Raw genomic sequence first — 14,873 nt, 5'->3', positions numbered from 1 at the left:
CCTTGAACATTAGAGCATGATGCTCTCAAATAACCTAATGAGAAAAAGACTAATGATAATTAAACAGTTCTGGAAGTATCATTTTGGAGTTCAAGGATATTAAATATATATTTAATTATCCTTCAAATAAATAGGCTCATGGGGGTTTAATGGGGTACTCAGAGATTACTAAACAAGTAGTAATAACCCTGACTTTAATAGGGAAGAAAAAAGACAATGATAATCAGTAATAAGACTATTTTTCAGTCCAAAGAGCTTTTCAATACTTAGCCTTGAAAATATCAGTAACAGCCCTGGCCGGGTAGCTCAGTGGATAAAGCACCAACCCAGGGCACCAGTCAAACCAAAGGGTTTGACTCTGGTTAGTGCATGTATGGGAAGCAATCAATGAGTACACAACTAAATGGAACAAAGTGAAAAAATTTAATGCTTTCTCTCTCTCTCCCCCCTTCCTTTCTCTCTCTAAAATCAGTAACTTTTTTTTAAATATTTTATTTATTCATTTTTAGAGAACAGAGAAGAATGAGAGAAAGAGAGAGAGAGAGAAGGGGGGAGGAGCAGGAAGCATCAATTCCCATAGGTGCCTTGACCAGGCAAGCCCAGGGTTTTGAACCAGCAACCTCAGCATTCAAGGTCAACACTTTATCCACTACACCACCATAGGTCAGGCCATAAATTTTATTTAAAAAAATTTTTTTTAATTTTTTTATTTTTCTGAAGTTAGAAGTGGGGAAGCAGTCAGATAGACTTCTGCATGCGCCCAACCAGGATTCACCTGGCATGCCCACCGGAAGGCGATGCTATGCCCATCTGGGCCATTGCTCCGTTTCCTCCAGAGCCATTCTAGCACCAGAGGTGGAGGCCATGCAGCCATCCTCAGCACCCGGGCCAACTTTGCTCCAATGGAGCCTTGGCTGCAGGAGGGGAAGAGCAGAGAAAAAGGCAGGGGGAAGGATGGAGAAGCAGGTGGGCGCTTCTTCTGTGTGCCCTGACCAGGAATTAAACCCGGGACTTCCACATGCTGGGCCAATGCTCTACCACTGAGCCAACCAGCCAAGGCCCAGGTCACAAATTTTATTTTATTTTTTAAATTTATTCATTTTAGAGAGGAGAGAGTGAGAGAGAGAAAGAGTGAGAGGGAGAAAGAGAAAGAGAGAGAGAGAAAGGGGGGAGGAGCAGGAAGCATCAACTCCCATATGTGCCTTGACCAGGCAAGTGCAGGGTTTTGAACCTGCGAGCTCAGCATTCCAGGTCGACGCTTTATCCACTGCATCACCACAGGTCAGGCTGGCCATAAATTAAAAAAAATACTTTCTCTCTACTACTAGCTTTAATAGTTTTTCATCTAAGGGCATAATAACCCTGGGGAAAAATTCAACAAATTTCCATACATTTAGAACTTGAACTTATTTGAAAATAAGTAATAAACAAAACAAGAATTTTCCATTAAAAAAAAAGAAAACAAACTATTCGTAAAGCCAAATAACTAAATAAAAATTATACCTCAGATAATAATTCCCTATGTGCAAGGAATCAAATGAGGGTAAGGGAGACAAAATGAAATATATTACAACAGTCAACAATCAATTGCATCAAGAGCTAAAATCAATGACTAAAATTGTCAAGAAAGTTACCTATCCTAGTAAATCCAACATAAAGGGATGCAATCAATAATACAAAAAAACTCTCATCAAAGCAAGATAACAAACACAAATCATTATTCAAAGGTCAGGTAACTCCCCTAAACCTCAACTATCCAGTAAATCCATGTTTCTAGTCCCCAGGGACATGTAAATACAATATAAATATTTCAGCATAAACTTACCAATAATAATGAAAAAACATCCTACTAATCAGCTGTTTGTTTTCACATCTTGATCATTATTATGAAATCACTCCAGGCTCTAAGACTGCTTTTCCATAAAATGCATTTTCCCCTAATTTGTAAAAGGTTAAATTTTCAAAGACAGCAAAGTCAGCAATGCTAACTGACTTCAGGAGTACGGTTTCCTGGTCACTGTCCTGGTCATTCTTTTAATTTTTATTTATTTATTCATTTTAGAGGAGAGAATTAGAATGAGAGAGAGAGAGAGAGAGAGAGAGAAAGGGGGGAGGAGCAGGAAGCATCAACTTCCATATATGCCTTGACCAGGCAAGCCCAGGGTTTCGAACCGGTGATCTCAGTGTTCCAGGTTAACGCTTTATCCACTGCGCCGCCACAGGTCAGGCATGTCCTGGTCATTCTTGTAACAGAATTTTGCAAAATAATATAATTACTAAAAACAAAAGGCATTAATAAATCAAATACTCACTACGTTTATACTACATGACAACACTTTGGGGCATGTTTTCTTTAATTTATTGATTTTTGGAGAGAGCGGAGACAGAGAAAGAGAGAAAGAGTGAGAAAGAAGGGGAAGAAGCAGGAAGCATCTACTCATAGTAGTTGCTTCCTGTATGTGCCTTGACCAGACAAGCCCAGGGATTCAAACTGTGACCTCAGTGTTCCAGGTCAACACTTTATCCCTGTGCCACCAAAGGTCAAGCCAGTTTTTAAAACATCATAAAGTCTGCCCATCAAGAATCATAACTTAGTTGAGACATGAGATTTAAATAAACAATTAGTGAACGACCATTATCTAATAAGATCTTGTGCTATGTAGTACAGAGGTAGGCTCTAAGGCCTGTCAGAGTTTACAGATGGCAGAAAAACAATGTGGGCTAAAATTGTTATAGGCAGCTTTACAGAGGAGGATGGAGTGGTAGTACTATACTTGCTAGTCATCCTGAGATTGAGATTATGGGCTTGAACCTGGGCTCATCCAGCTTGAGCATGATGGAATCATTGACATGATCCCATGGTCGCTGGCTTGAAGCTCAAGATTGCTGGCTTGAACCCCAAGGTCGCTTGTTTAAACCCAAAGGTCACTGGCTTGAGCCCAAGGATCGCTGGCTTAAAAGCCCAAGGTTGCTAGCTTGAGCAAGGGGTCACTGGCTCAGCTAGGGCCCCGGTCAAGGCACATATGAGAAGCAATCAATGAATAACTAAAGTGCTACTACTATGAGTTGATGCTTCTCATCTCTTTTTTTTTTTTTTTTTTTTTTTTTTTGTATTTTTCTGAAGCTGGAAACGGAGAGGCAGTCAGACAGACTCCCGCATGCGCCCGACCGGGATTCACCCGGCACGCCCACCAGGGAGCGATGCTCTGCCCATCCCGGGTGTCGCTCTGTCACGACCAGAGCCACTCTAGTGCCTGGGGCAGAGGCCAAGGAGCCATCCCCAGCGCCCGGGCCATCTTTGCTCCAATGGAGCGTCGATGCGGGAGGGGAAGAGAGAGACAGAGAGGAAGGAGAGGGGGAGGGGTGGAGAAGCAGATGGGCGCCTCTCCTGTGTGCCCTGGCCGGGAATCGAACCCGGGACTTCTGCACGCCAGGCCGACGCTCTACCACTGAGCCAACTGGCCAGGGCTCTCATCTCTCTTTTAAAAAAATGTCAGAGTGATGAAGTTTATAAGAATTAGAAGCCAGTCACACAAATAGTTTCATAATTATAATCAGTGGCTATTAAAGCTCAGAAGTACAAAAAAATTGCAACTCAGTACTTCCATTTGGCCGCTAAGAACACAGCCATATTAACATCTAAAACAAGATGTACTTACCTACTCAGAAAGAAGAATAATGGGGGTGAGGGGAAGATTAAGTGTGTTAAGATCAGGAGGCCCCTCAAGTTTCAGGCTGATGGATAACTACCTCAAAGGAAAACCTAGAACACAGAGTTTAAGGTTACCTCAGCAACTTTTGGAGGCACTCCATCCCCAAGCACTTCCCTGATGAAACAGTGCTGGCCCATGTAACATGAGAGTCCACAGGTCCTCTTGAAGGCATCTTTCAGTCGTTTCAGCTCTACATCTGTAACTGTAATTCAGAAATAGAAGCTGGATAAGAAACCAGAAGAGAAAAACAGTCTCTCAAAATCTTTTCATTTTTTTCAACCCAGTTACTAATAAAACTTGGCAAATATTACTTCTCTTCCCAAATAAGTAAACCAAACCCAAAGATACTTAGTCATAATTCTAATATTTCCAAATCTAATCTAGAAAATAAATAAGAAAATTTTTGACCCACTATATTCAAGCAACAGAACTTTATGCATACAAATCAGGCAGGAGCAAGGAAGAAGCAACATGTATTTCAAATTATCAGTAAGTTAAATGGCATTAGATTCTAGCATTAATGTTTTCAGCAGCAATGCACTCATTTCCTATAAGATGAAAGTGATACTTGTAGTCCTTAAGTACGCATCTATCTATACTGCTCACAAAAATTAGAGGATATTTTAAAATGAATATGAAGCTATAAATATTCCCTAAGTTTTGTGAGCAGAATTAGGGGATATTCCAAAATGAATACGAAGCTATAAAATATCCAATTTTTGTGAGCAGTGTATGTGGAGGATAGCCCCAAATTTAGATTAGATTTTGTTATCATTTACAAAGATGATTCTAACAATCTAAAATTTTTAGACACCCACTATCAAAAAAAATTACTGAGCCATTACTTCCTTTTAGCCACTGAAGACATCGTCATTGAATAGAACAATCTCTGTCTACAAGGACAGAAAAATAAGCACTCTTTAATGCTATGCAGTCAGTACAAGAATCACAATGGAGACAAAGAAATGATACTGTAGCACAGGGGTCCCCAAACTACGGCCCGCGGGACGCATGCGGCCCCCTGAGGCCATTTATGTGGCCCCTGTCACACTTCCGGAAGGGGCACCTCTTTCATTGGTGGTCAGTGATGCATCCGCATCCTGTGCTCCTGGAGTACTGTATGTGGCGGCGCCACAAAGCGCGGCATTGCTCACGTACAGTACTACTTCCAGTGACGGGGGTCACATGCGTCACGGCTCCGGAAGCGCATCATATCACTTGTTACGGCTAGCAGTGACAAATATGGAACTGGACATTGACCATCTCATTAGCCAAAAGCAGGCCCATAGTTGCCATTGAAATACTGGTCAGTTTGTTGATTTAAATTTACTTGTTCTTTATTTTAAATATTGTATTTGTTCCTGTTTTGTTTTTTTACTTTAAACTAAGATATGTGCAGTGTGCATAGGGATTTATTTGTTCATAGTTCTTTTTATAGTCCGGCCCTCCAACGGTCTGAGGGACAGTGAACTGGCCCCCTGTGTAAAAAGTTTGGAGATTCCTGCTGTAGCATGACCAGTGGTGACTCAGTGGAGAGAGCATCAACCAATAATGCTGAGATCCCCAGTTCAAAACCCCAAAGTCATCCAGCTTGTGTGGGCTCACCAGTGTGAGCATGGGGTTGCTGGCTTGAGCAAATGGTCACTGACTCTCCTTGAACCCCGCCCCCCCCCCCGCAAGGCACATATGAGAAGCAATCAACGAACAACTAAAGTGAAGCAACTACGAGTTGATGCTTCTCAATCTCTTTTCTCTCTCTCTCTCATACACAAAACAAGTTTTAAAAATGATACTCTACCAGAAAGAACCATGCTGAAAGAAAGAGTTCTAGACAGAGAAAATGATTACAAGCAAAAGGGACAAGGGCATCCAGGCAGAGATAACAGTTTGTTTCAAAGTACAGTGATACACAGAGTATATGAAGAATTGTATAATATCACAAAATAAAGCAGGAAATAGTAAATCATAAACCTAGAGAGCCAGTCATTGACCAAGTAATGGAGATTCTGTTCTGTCATAATAAGGAAAAGATACAGTCAGATACAATTTAGATACAAACTCCACTCCAAGCAGATGGAAAACGGAACACAGATAAAACTCAGTTCACTCTACGAGTAGTGCAGAGAACTGAACAAACCTGGAAGCAAAAAGTAGACTGCTACTTCAAAAAGAAAAGGAGAAGCTAAATCTGGAACATATCTGCAAAGAAAAGTCAGTAGAACTTGAACCTTGACTGAAAGTAAAAGCAAGCTAGAATGTAATACTCAGGATTCTATCTTGAGAAACTGGACAGACAGTATCATCATATAGAAGGGAACGTAAGAAAAACAATTATGTGATGAAGAAAAGTTAAATTCTGGTAAGGATATATCAAATATGAGGATGCTTGGAGAGATCCACTGGCTTTTTACAATTACGAGTGTAAAGTTTAGGAAAGGTGTAATGGGAGTCATCACATATAAATGGCAATTAACACTACAACTAAGAAGCACCAAGAGACAGACAAAACAGGAAGAGATCTATTCTTACAAATGTGTGCAGAGAAAGAAAAAATACTTTAAGAAAGTTGATAGGGGGAAACTTGAAACAGGAAAAACAAGACTGTGATCTCCAAACAACAGGAAGAGGGACTGGTCTACAGCCTCAAGTAAGTAAGAAAGGACTAGAAAGATAAAGACTGATGAAGAGTGCCCGGAACATAGATTATCATTCAGTAAGTATCTGTGGTAGGGAGGGAAACTTCATGGGTTCCACAACATGTTGAGCAATGATAATACAATAAGAACTAATGCTTGAATAAGTAGCTAGAGAAAAGTGTGAAACTAGATGCTTAATTCATTAAAAATTAGACTCATATTAATATTCCCAGTATACTAATACATTTTTTCCTTGTTAGATCACAAACATGAAAAACAACCAAATTCATCTCATAAATTACAATAACAGAGAATTACTTCAGCTACTGGAATACCTATTTCTTCAAGATGTCTAATTTTCATTAATGGCTTTACTTAACAAATTAGGATGCTCACAGTGGAAGAGACAAGAAAATCAACCCCTGTGCATAAAATAATAACCACATAACACTGTTGGTTACAAATTATTTGAAAAACTGTTTAGTCAGCAATCTGATAACTGATAAATTTATTCATTTATAACAAGAAAATGTACAAAATTTTTTAAACATTTATAAGAATAAATAAAGTCCATCAATAGAGGACAAATTGAAGAAGTTATTATATATGCTCAAAATATAATAGAATATCAGACACTAAAATATTGCCACAATCCATGTTTATTAAAAATAAACCGTATTTTTATTTATTCAAAATAAACAGGCCCTGGCCAGTTAGCTCAGCGGTAGAGCATCAGCCCAGCACATGGAAGTCCTGGGTAAGATTCCCAATCAGGGCACACAGGAGAGGCAACCATCTGCTTCTCCACCCCTCTCCCTTCTCTCTATCTCTCTCCTTTCTCTCTCTCCCCTTCCCACAGCCATGGATTGGTTTGAGCAAGTTGGCCCCAGGCGCTGAGGATGGCTCTGTGGCCTTGCCTCAGGTGCTAAAAAGCAACGGAGCAGATTGGCAGAGCTTGCTGTATGGATCCCGGTGGAGGCACACAGGTGGGACCCTCCCCACCTCTCACTTATAAAAAAATAAAATATAAAATAAAATGAAAAGACTGCCTGGCCTCTGGTGGCGCAGTGGATAGAGCATCAACCTGGAACATTGAGATCACCAGTTTGAAACCCTGTCAAGGGATATGACAAGCCATCGATGAACAATTAAAATGAAGCAATTAGGAGTTGATACTTCTCATTCCCATTCCCCCTTCTCTTTTCTCTGTAAAATCAATAAATAAAATCTTTTTAAAAAATAAAATAGACTAATACTTGGTGAATCTGTAGACAAGGAGTACATAAAAGTGTTCATAGTACAAGTTAAACTTTGAAAACTTCAAAAATAAAAACTTCAGCAAGATGGAATACATAATAAAATCAGGCCTAATCAGTTAAAATGTAAGTCAGAAGATACTAATGCAGTTATTTTAGTAGTTTTAGAAAGAAAAGGCATTATCAGGAAAAAAAATGGGAAGATATAAATTCAAGATAGAGAATAGGAGAAGAGAGAATTGAGGAGCTAAGACAGAGTCAGATTTTCCTGATGAACATTAAGTGTCTGGAGGAGTGATAACTGCCCTGAGGAGACCAAAGAAAGTTGAAACCTAAGCACTAGCAGTTAAGAACTGTGAACAGCATACTAATTTACCCTGTCCAGAGCATTCAAAAATGGCTCGGGAATTGACGGTACCCATTACCACAAGACAGGGGATAAAAGGTAGGACTAAAGAGATTGGTTCAATGTTTATAGGAGGAGTTGTTAAGACGCTCAGGTCCCTTGCAGCATGATATAGTCATGCACCTATCTATCACCTACTACACAACCATATTTTCCCACTAACCTTTCAGATGTAGGTATGTATCAAAAGACCAGAGATAGTCTGGAGAAACTGAGACAGAAACATGGAAACACCAGATTTATGTTGGGTAGGAAACTGGCTTAAAATCTGTTCTATACATTAAAATCTCATCTTCCTTTAAAAATTCCCTAATTTCAAGATGAATATGAAGCTATAAAATATCCCCTAATTTTTGTGAGCAGTATATTAGAAAGACAGCACAACTGAAAGATGGAAAAAAGAATTAAATGAGGATTTCATGAGAGAAAACATTAGAAAATGTGTTCAATTACATTCATAATCAAGAAAATGCAAATTTAAATCATGATGAGATACTAACACTCAACTATTAAAGTGGCTAAAATTAAAAGGCTACTAAGACTGACTAGGCAGTGGCGCAGTGGATAGAGCAACGAACTGGGATGCGGAGAACCCAGGTTCAAGACCCCGAGCTCGCCAGCTTGAGCGTGGGCTCATCTGGCTTGAGCAAAAGCTCGCCAGCTTGAGCCCTTGAGCCCAAGGTCACTGGCTCGAGCAAGGGGTTACTCAGTCTGCTGAAGGCCCACAGTCAAGGCACATATGAGAGAGCAATCAATGAACAACTAAGGTGTCGCAACGCGCAACAAAAAACTAATGATCGATGCTTCTCATCTCTCAGATCCTGTCTGTCTATCCCTCTCTCTGACTCTGTCTCTGTAAAAAAAAAAAAAAAAAAAAAAAAAGGATACTAAGAACACCAAATGTTAACAAGGATATAGAGAAACGGAAACTCATTTATTGTGATTGGGAATGTAAAATGATATATCTGCTTTGGGAAAAGGTTTAGCAGTTTCTTATTAAGTTAAATATACACATATTCTATAACCTAGCAATTTCATTCTTAAGGTATTTATCTAAAAGAAATAAAAATATATGATCCCGCCTCACCTGTGGTGGCACAGTGGATAAAGCATCAACCTGGAAATGCTGAGGTCACCGGTTCGAAACCCTGGGCTTGCCTAGTCAAGGCACATATGGGAGTTGATGCTTCCAGCTCCTCCCCCTGTCTCTCTCTCCTCTCTCTCTCTGTCCCTCTCTCTGTCCCTCTCTCTCTCCTCTCTAAAATGAATAAAAAAATTTTTTTAAAAAGTCTATTAAAAATATATATATATATGATCCCAAAGCCTTGTACAAAATGCTCACAGAAACTTCACTGATAATAGCCAAAAACTGGAAATGACCTAAATGTTCATGCACAAGTAAACAAAAAAATGATACATTATTATAGAATATTTTTCAGCAATAAAGAGGAAAAAGCTACTGATACACAGAACATTGATGAAACTCAAATACTCGACTGAGCACAAGAAGGCTGATTTAAGAGTAGACTCTACTACATGAAAAATGAGTAAAACTATGCCAGATACACAGGACCAGTCCTATGACAGTACAAATATCTGATTTACTGACAACTCACCAGCTCCTTACAAACTGACAAAAATCCCCTAAGCATACTCTTATCCCTCTATGTGTCTAATAGTAAGTGATTAATACTCTAAGGCTGCATCTGAAAAGGGCTGGATGGCCTAGCAAGGGAGGGTATTTCATATCTTCAAATATTAGTATTTACATATATTTTTAAACGACTTTTTCAATTTTATTATTATTGTGCTTAATCCCACAGTATTGTTCCTAAATTTTTATTGCAAATGTACCACATTTCACCTAATTAATTATGTAAATTTCTTTTTTCTTTTTTTTTAACAGATTTTTTTTTATTTTTTATTAATTCATTTTAGAGAGGAGAGGGAGAGACAGAGAGAGAGAGAGAGAGAGAGAGAGGAGAGACAGAGAGAGAGAAGGGGGTAGGAGCTGGAAGTATCAACTCCCATATGTGCCTTGACCAGGCAAGCCCAGGGTTTCGAACCGGCGACCTCAGCATTTCCAGGTCGACGCTTTATCCACTGCGCCACTACAGGTCAGGCCTGATTATGTAAATTTCTATAAGCCAACTCCCTATGAATCCAATCATCATCTGTAATAGTTTTTTGATTTTTGGTTGTTTTTTTTTTTTAGTGAGAGGAGGAAAGGCAGACTGACTCCCTTCCACATGCACCCCGACCGGGATCCACCTGGCAAACCTACTAGGGGGCGATGCACCGCCCATCTGGGGCCCTTGCTCTGTTGCATAGTATCATATTACGTAGATCATAACACAACTTATTACATATAAATCTAGCTCATTCCTTTATATCTTACATAGTATTCTATTATATAACAATACTACAAATTATCCAGCTCTTCACCTATTACTGGACATTTAGGTTGTTTCTCCTTTTTCCCTTCATAAAACAGTTGCCAAGAAAACTCACGTGTCCTCTTAGAAGAAAAAAAATACACACACACACATACACAAGCTTATCTAGTAAGCACTAGGTCATTCACATTTTTTAGTTGAATAAACATTGCCAAACTTCCTTCCAACTAGCTCTACCATTGTACCATTACATTCCTACAATTGTACTTTCTTTGCCTTTTCTTAACTATGGTTTATATATATAATCTCTGTAATTCAAACAAAAATTTCTAAAAGAATCTAGCCATTATAGCCGATCCAATGGTAGCTGTATCTCTACTTCCCTGTTATTGAGAAGGTATAAATCTAGCTCCCTGCTCTTATATACCAGTTTTTATCTGTGATTCCAAGTAGAAAATAATGTGGCACCGTATATACCATTTGGCCTTAGTGCTCAAAAATTTAATGTTGACAGTATTGCTATGTGTGGGTGTGCCTAGAAACTAGTTATCTCTTCTATTATGTCCATACAAAGTTGTTCTTGGCTTTACACACACACACATGGTTAGTGCAGCCTGTAGAGTAGATTGTGGCTCTATATCTTCACTTCACAGACTGCCAGTGACTGTAATCAAAACGAACCACCATAACTTTGCAGAGCATCAGGTTGGACCATCTGCCACTACTTCTGTTCCCAGTATTCCTGAGCTTTGCTGCACTGCATAAAAAATTAGTCTAAGAAAAAATTTTGCTTCTTCTCTTTTCTTAATTTTTTATTAACAAGCATGAAAATGTGAAGAAAAAATAATATGAATGGAATCTGTGTGTTTGACAACAAAGCTCCTTTGTTAATGAATAAACCGGTAACTTTTATAAGCTTAGAGTACAAATAGACACACATGCAAGTTGTACAAGTTTTCTTCCACTAAGAACCCGCTCACCTTCTAAAACATGTCAAGTATAGTTAGCAACTTCAAATGATTCTAGGGAGAATGTGTTTTTGGCCATGGCTGGGTAGCTCAGTTGGTTACAGTGTTCTCCCAATATATCAAGATTGTGGGTTCAATCCCAGTTAGGGCACACACAAGAATCAATCAAAGAACGCATAAGTGGAACAACAAATCAATGTTTCTCTCCCCCCCTTCCTCTCTCTAAAATCAATAGATAAATTTTAAAAAAAAATTTTAAATGTGTCTTTGAAAACTTCCCATAAGAAAAGAATATAAATAAAAAATGGCACCACTTAGTTTATGGTCACATGAAACCTATTGTATAAACACTGCCAGAGTCTTAAAAATATCATGTGAAGAATGCCTTTAAGTATTCATTAGGGTTTTTTATATTCTATACAATATAACAAAAGGACTATTTAACATATGCTGATGACAAGTTTTCTAGTTGATTCACTTGCTTCCAGCAATTTCTCAAATCACACTCAAATTAATCATTCTCCTGGTTCATAAACTTCTGAGCAATCAGCAACATGGCACTCATCAGTTCAACTACATTAAAATATATGCTTCCAAGTACCTTCCTGGGGGTGAGGGTGTCAGTAGCTCAAATTCCATTGCAAATCTAACCAAAATGTAATGACAGGTTATTTTCACTGTTTTTAAACTTAAAGTTAAATTAAATATAATAGCTACCCTAGCATTTTATTTTTTGAAAAGCAATTTCACAGACGCCATCTCACAAAATTCTTACAATAGTCTTATAAGACAAGAATAACATACATCTCCATGTTAGTTCTTCCCTGTTTGGGAGAGGAGAGAGAGAAAGGGACAGAAAGCAAGGAGGGACAGGAGAGATGGGAGTAGAAAGTGAGGGAAATAGGGAGGGGGAGGGGAGGAGGAGGGAGAGAAAAAGAAAGGCAGGGAGGCAGGGGCAGAAAGGCAAGGGGAACAGAAGGGAGGGAAGGCTGGCTCACACACAAGTATTAAGTATTCAAGTTCCCTAAAGGAACCAGTGAAGTTTCTCTTTCACTGCCCAAAACCTGCTAAGCCAATCACACTTAAAATTCATAAATTAAAAACCATTTATTACTTCCATCCTATTTTACTTAAAAGCAGCCTTTTATAACATAATACAGTATATCCTAAACGTCACCTTTCCAGAAATTTTATTTCACTAATATATTTATAAAGAAGAAAAAAGCCCATCCTCCAATGAAATTTACAACAGATGTACGTCTTCATCAAATGATTACAGAATTACAAGTCCGATCACCTACATTCTACTACTAGTACTAGCTGAACCAATAATTCAAGTTGAAAGTTATTTTTATGCCTTTTAATTTAAGAAATCATAAAATTTTTCCTACAGTTGTATGAGAATTGACCAATTATTATGTGTCACTCAGATCCTTGCTGACAGGAACTACAAAAAAAAACCACCTTAGAAGAAAACTAATTACCATATTTCCTCATGTATAACACACAACTTTTTTCAAAAAATTTGGTGTCTAAACTGAGTGCGTCTCATACAGTGGTTGTGTCATTTCAAATGCCACAAACGGAACTGAGGACGGACAACATATGAAGACAGTGATTCGTCATCAGACACAGATGAGGACAAATTAATGGATGGGAGTTTTGACAGTGATGAAGAGTTGTATGAATTTCATGATGAATAAAAATTAAGTTCAATAACTTTATGTAATACTTTTTTTTTCAAATTTCAGGCCCCAAAATTAAGGTGCGTCTTATATATGGGGAAATATGGTAAAGAAATTTGGAAACAAAAGTACTTGTCAAAAGAAAACCTACTGCCTGACCAGGTGGTGGCGCAGGTGGATAGAGCATCGGACTGGGATGTGGAAGGACCCAGGTTCGAGACCCTGAGGTCGCCAGCTTGAGCGCGAGCTCATCTGGCTTGAGCAAAGAGCTCACCAGCTTGGACCCAAGGTCGCTGGCTCCAGCAGGGGGTTACTCGGTCTGCTGAAGGCCCACGGTCAAGGCACATGTGAGAAAGCAATCAATGAACTAAGGTGTCATAACAAAAAACTGATGATTAATGCTTCTCATCTCTCTTCGTTTCTGTCTGTCTGTCTCTATCTATTTCTGCCTCTGTAAAAAAAAAAAAAAAAAAGAAAACCTATTTACGAAATCTGAAATATTTCTGCTTTCCATAGAGTAGAAATAATTGGAACATCTGTCTTGGCAAACTGGTAAAAAGAATACATATAATGTGTTTCTGTTTTCATTTAGGAAGAAACACTGTACTTTGAAAACAAACTGATGTATTGGCAACTACTACACCCAACAAGTGACAGGAAAAATGCCATTTTCGGTACTATTAGTGGTAACAATATATAACATATGACAAATCTTCATATGTTACTCCTTCCAATATCAAAAGCAATTCTGAAAAGAAACTCACATGTTTACAAGTTGAGTTAATTTTTTATAAGTTTATTTGAACCTGACCAGGCGATGGCATAATGGATAGAGCAGCGGGTTCTCAACCTGTGGGTCGTGACCCCAGCGGGGGGTCAAACGACCAAAACACAAGGATCGCCTAAAGCCACAGGTTGAGAACCGCTGGGATAGAGCATTGGATTGTGACACAGAGGACCCAGGTTCAAAACCTTGAGGTCACCAGCTTGAGCGTGGGGTCGCTGGCTTGAGCCCAAAGGTCACTGGCTCAGCTGGAGTCCCCCAGTCAAGGCACATATGAGAAAGCAAACAATGAACAACTAAGGTGCCGCAACAAAGAACTGATGCTTCTCATCTCTCTCCCTTCCATTCTGTGTGTCCCTATCTCTGTCTCAAAAAAAAAAAGTTTGAGCCAAACTGATTACATATGATAGAAGCAAGATCTCAAATGCTCCCCAAACTGAGTTCTTCCTTTATATTTTCTCGAATGTTTACCAATGCTTTATAATTAGAAGGTATACAACAACCTGATAATGATGTTTTAATCTGAATTTTTTTTTAATCAAAAGAGACAGACAGGAAGGGAGAGAGAAAAGAAGCATCAACTCGTAGTTGCATCACTTCAGTTGTTCATTAATTGCTTCTCATATGTCCCTTGACCAAGGAGCACAGGCCGGACCAGTGACTCCTTGCTCAAGCCAGCAACCAAGGGGTCATGTCTATGATCCCACACTCAAACCTGTGACTACACTCAAGCTGTGAGCCTGTGCTCAAACCAGATGAGCCAGTACTCAAGCCAGTGATCTCAGGGTTTCAAACCTGGGACCTCGGCATCCCAGGTCAACGCTCTATTCACTGCACCACCACCAGTCAGGCTTAATCCGAAATTTCAATTTTTTCTTCCTCTCATCCAAGGGAGCTTTAATCAATGTTGTTGTTGTTTTACAATACGAAATTTAATGGGTATCATTCATCAATAAGAGTACACAGGTTTCAGGTAAGCATTTCTATATAGCATTTGAACTGTTGATTGCGTTATAAACCAATCACCCA

At 39.0% G+C, this 14,873-nt stretch overlaps 1 protein-coding gene across 4 annotated transcripts in view; it reads right to left on the bottom strand.

Moving 5' to 3' along the window:
- USP32 (ubiquitin specific peptidase 32) overlaps nucleotides 1–14,873 on the bottom strand; it is a 174,487-nt gene that overhangs the window by 132,052 nt on the left and 27,562 nt on the right. For all 4 annotated transcript variants that reach the window (XM_066262748.1, XM_066262749.1, XM_066262750.1 and 1 more), the window contains exon 2: nucleotides 3,788–3,915. In XM_066262748.1, the coding sequence (XP_066118845.1) occupies nucleotides 3,788–3,915 (128 nt within the window). The remainder of the gene's footprint in view (nucleotides 1–3,787; nucleotides 3,916–14,873) is intronic.

The sequence above is a fragment of the Saccopteryx bilineata genome, chromosome 2 (genome assembly GCF_036850765.1).
Source record: "Saccopteryx bilineata isolate mSacBil1 chromosome 2, mSacBil1_pri_phased_curated, whole genome shotgun sequence".
Taxonomy (NCBI): domain Eukaryota; kingdom Metazoa; phylum Chordata; class Mammalia; order Chiroptera; family Emballonuridae; genus Saccopteryx; species Saccopteryx bilineata.
This window is presented reverse-complemented; position numbering and strand designations above follow the sequence as displayed.